This window comes from Otolemur garnettii, unplaced genomic scaffold (assembly GCF_000181295.1).
Source record: "Otolemur garnettii isolate 467f Iridium unplaced genomic scaffold, OtoGar3 scaffold00685, whole genome shotgun sequence".
NCBI lineage: Eukaryota > Metazoa > Chordata > Mammalia > Primates > Galagidae > Otolemur > Otolemur garnettii.
Genome location: NW_003853080.1, coordinates 1 through 3,333, shown reverse-complemented (window position 1 = coordinate 3,333; position 3,333 = coordinate 1). Strand labels below are relative to the sequence as shown.

The 3,333-nt window shown below is 42.4% G+C and overlaps 1 protein-coding gene across 1 annotated transcript; it reads right to left on the bottom strand.

Annotated features, from left to right (window-relative positions):
* Positions 1 to 471: 471 nt before the first annotated feature.
* LOC100947130 (histone-lysine N-methyltransferase 2E-like) lies at positions 472 to 1,873 on the bottom strand (the record flags this gene model as incomplete). Its single annotated transcript, XM_012814034.1, has 3 exons — positions 472 to 653; positions 969 to 1,148; positions 1,766 to 1,873. Coding segments are annotated over 3 exons (470 nt in total), but the record flags the coding sequence as incomplete, so codon positions are not given.
* Positions 1,874 to 3,333: the final 1,460 nt, after the last annotated feature.

Sequence of the window (3,333 nt, the reverse complement as noted above, 5' to 3'; positions counted from 1 at the left end):
CAGTGAGGAAGAGGTTTAGGCCCTCCAGCAGCATCCAGGTGAAGGAGGCCAGGTAGAGATAGTGTAGGGCACCTGCGATGATGGCGCACAGCACCTGGGGTGGAGTAAAAGACACTGAGGGCAGCAGTCTGGTCTAGGAGTGGTCCAGGAATGCTATACCCAGCCATTGTGGGGGAATTCTGATGTACATAATGGAGTTGGAAAGGGAAGATTTGTTTTCTTTATGCTGACGGGGCATAGTTAAAAAAGAAAGGAAATATAAAAGAGAATAAAAGAAAAATTTGTTTTCTAGTTGGGTAAGGCAGTGTGAAATTGGCAGGTTCCTCTTCTAACCCTCCCAGGACTCAGGGTCATTTCATTAAAGTATCCAAAGCAGCATCATTCCATTAACCAGAACCTTCTAGGGCAAGGAAGGGAGTCCTTTGCCTTTGATAGTGGAACACCACTATTAGTACCTTGGGTTTGGTTAGATCAATCACAGTGAGGAAAAGGAGGTGGGCCAGGAAGAGGCAGATGGAGAGCTGCAGGTGCAGTGAGGTGCTGGTGTTCTGGATGGCCTTGCACAGAAGGAGGGTGAGGGCTGCCAGGAGGAGGCACAGCAGGGAGAGGCTCAGCCCTATGTAGGTGATGAAGTTCAGCACCGGCTGGTCTTCCTGGGAAAAGAAAGGTTCACGATTAGAATTACCTGCGCTGGGGTAATGACTCCCACTACCATTTTTATTCTTGTATTGTTTATGAAATCCAGGAATGGAGGAGGAAGGTATGTATGTGAGGTTAATCTAGAATTTTATGAGGTTCTGAACTAATGAATTTAGCCCCTGGGAGGACTGAAGGACAGAAAGAGTCATCTCTTGCCATACTGGATGCCGACCCAGAGAAATTGTGGGATAATGAATTTGTTTTTGAAAGCTGCCACATTTGTAGGAATCTGTTACACAGCAGTAGATACAGAATGCATCTCCTCTCACCAGCTCCTCGTAGTGCGCCAGGAGGACGGCAAAGCTGCTGAGGTGGGTGCAGTGGCAGGTGGTGCTGTTGTCTCTGGTGTCCACTGTCCTGCAGCCTGTGGTGTCCCAATGTCCATATCCACTCTGGTCCTGCTCCCAGAAGGCACAGAATACCATCTGCCTTGGTCCAGGGATCACTGACTGTAGGTACAGGGAACAGGTGTGAGCTATGGATTGAGATGACCTGAGATCCTAGCTCAAAGTTGGCTTAAGAAGGGTTGGTTTTGGGGGGAGAGATGCAAATATGATGGGGGCCCCTAAACCCTAAGACTTAACTGAGCAATAAGGCTGTTCCCAGGACTCAGGTTTCTTCCAACGCCTGCCACCTCACCCTACCAGAACTCACATGATGGGAGAAGGTGAAAGTAACTGAGGCGCTGAGGTTCTGGGTGTTCTTGTTGCTCAGAAAGGCAGAGGTGACGTCTGAGAGCAGGACGGGGGGGACATCCTGCCTCCAGCCCTTGTGTGTTTTGTGCAGAGCTGCCAGCTGCTCAGGATCCAGGACCAGGAGGGCCTCGGCCAACAACTTGCCGATCCCTGGAGTGGACATGAGGCCCACCACAGAACGGCCTGTGGGACAAGGCCATGATTAACATCTTGTGATTCCCAGTGGGGCCTCATCTTTATTAAATAAACTCTTCTCCTAGAGCCCCCCATATCCCACACCTCTCTTTAATCTTTAAATATTGTTTTCCACATCTTTGGGCATTTTATCTCACCATGAAGCCTCGTGGACCTTTTAATATCTCAGCCATTACCTGTGTCACCAGGTTTCTGTGCCAGATTCCAGTTCAGCTGCATCTTTGCCTGATTCTGAGTCAAGGTGATATTCCTGTCTCCTTGGTCCTGCACCACCAGGGACAGTTCTATGAATTGTGGGTATTACATAAGGGAAGTGAGGTTAGGATTTGTGCCTGCAGTGGTTGACATAGCATTATTTTATGTGTGTGTATATATATATATTCATATATATATATGTATATATGATGTGTATAAATGTGTATATTTATATAAACACACTACCTATATACATTCTATAGCTAATGTATATGCTCACATTCATATATAATATATATGTTTACATATTAGAGAGTATTAGAAAAGAACAGTATAAGCAATTATACAATAACAGATTAGATAACCTAGATGAAATGGACAAAACTACCAAAGTCAACTCAGTGGGAGGCATCCCTTTATCAGACTTCAAGCTGTATTACAAGGCTGTAGTAATGAAAACAGCATGATACTGGCACAAACATAGAGGCATAGACCTGTGAATCAGAACAGAGAACCCAGAGATGAAACCATCCTCATATTCCCACCTAATCTTTGTTAAAGCAGATGAAAACATACACAGGGGGAAAGAATTCCTATTTAATAAATGGTGCTGGGAAAACTGGATAGCCACATGTAAAAGACTGAATTGGGATGCATACCTGTCACCACTCACAAAAATTAATTCATGGTGGATAATAGACTTAAACCTAAGGCATGAAAATATCAGAATTGTAGAATATGGTGGAAACACTCTTATAGATATTGGTGTAGGAAAAGAATTTGTGAAGACACCCCAAAAACAATCATAGCAATGACAAAAATACACCAATGAGACCTAATCAAATTCACAAGTTTCTGTACAATCTTTTCAAGTACTTCCCCTACACTCTCTTCAAGAATCATTATAGTTTCATGTCTTAAATTTAAATCTTTTATCCAGTGAGAGTCAATTTTTGTTAATGGTGAAAGGTGTGGGTGTAGTTTCAGTTTTCTATAAGCTGTCAGCACCATTTGTTAAATTGGGAATCTTTCCCCCAATTTATGTTTTTGATAGGCTTATCAAAGAGAAAATGATGATAAGTAGCTGGGTTCATCTTTTGGCTCTCTATTCTGTTCCATACATTTACCTCTCTATTTTTGTGCCAGTACCATGCTGTTTTGATCACTATAGATTTACAGTATAGCCTGAGGTCTGGTAGTGTGATTCCTCCTGATTTGTTTTTGTTTCTGAGTAATGTCCTGGCTATTCGAGGTTTTTTCTGGTTCCATATAAAATGAAGTACTATTTTTTGCAAATCTTTAATGTATGAAAGTGGTGCTTTATTAGGGATTGCATGAAATTTGTATATTGCTTTGAGTAATATGGACATTTTAACAAAGTTGATTCTTCCCAGCTATGAGCATGGTATGTTTTTCCATTTGTTAACATCCTCAGCTATTTCTTTTCTCAGAGTTTCCTAGTTCTCTTTATAGAGATCTTTCATGTCCTTCATTAGGTAAACTCCCAAATATTTCATCTTCTTTGATACTACTGTAAAAGGAATAGAGT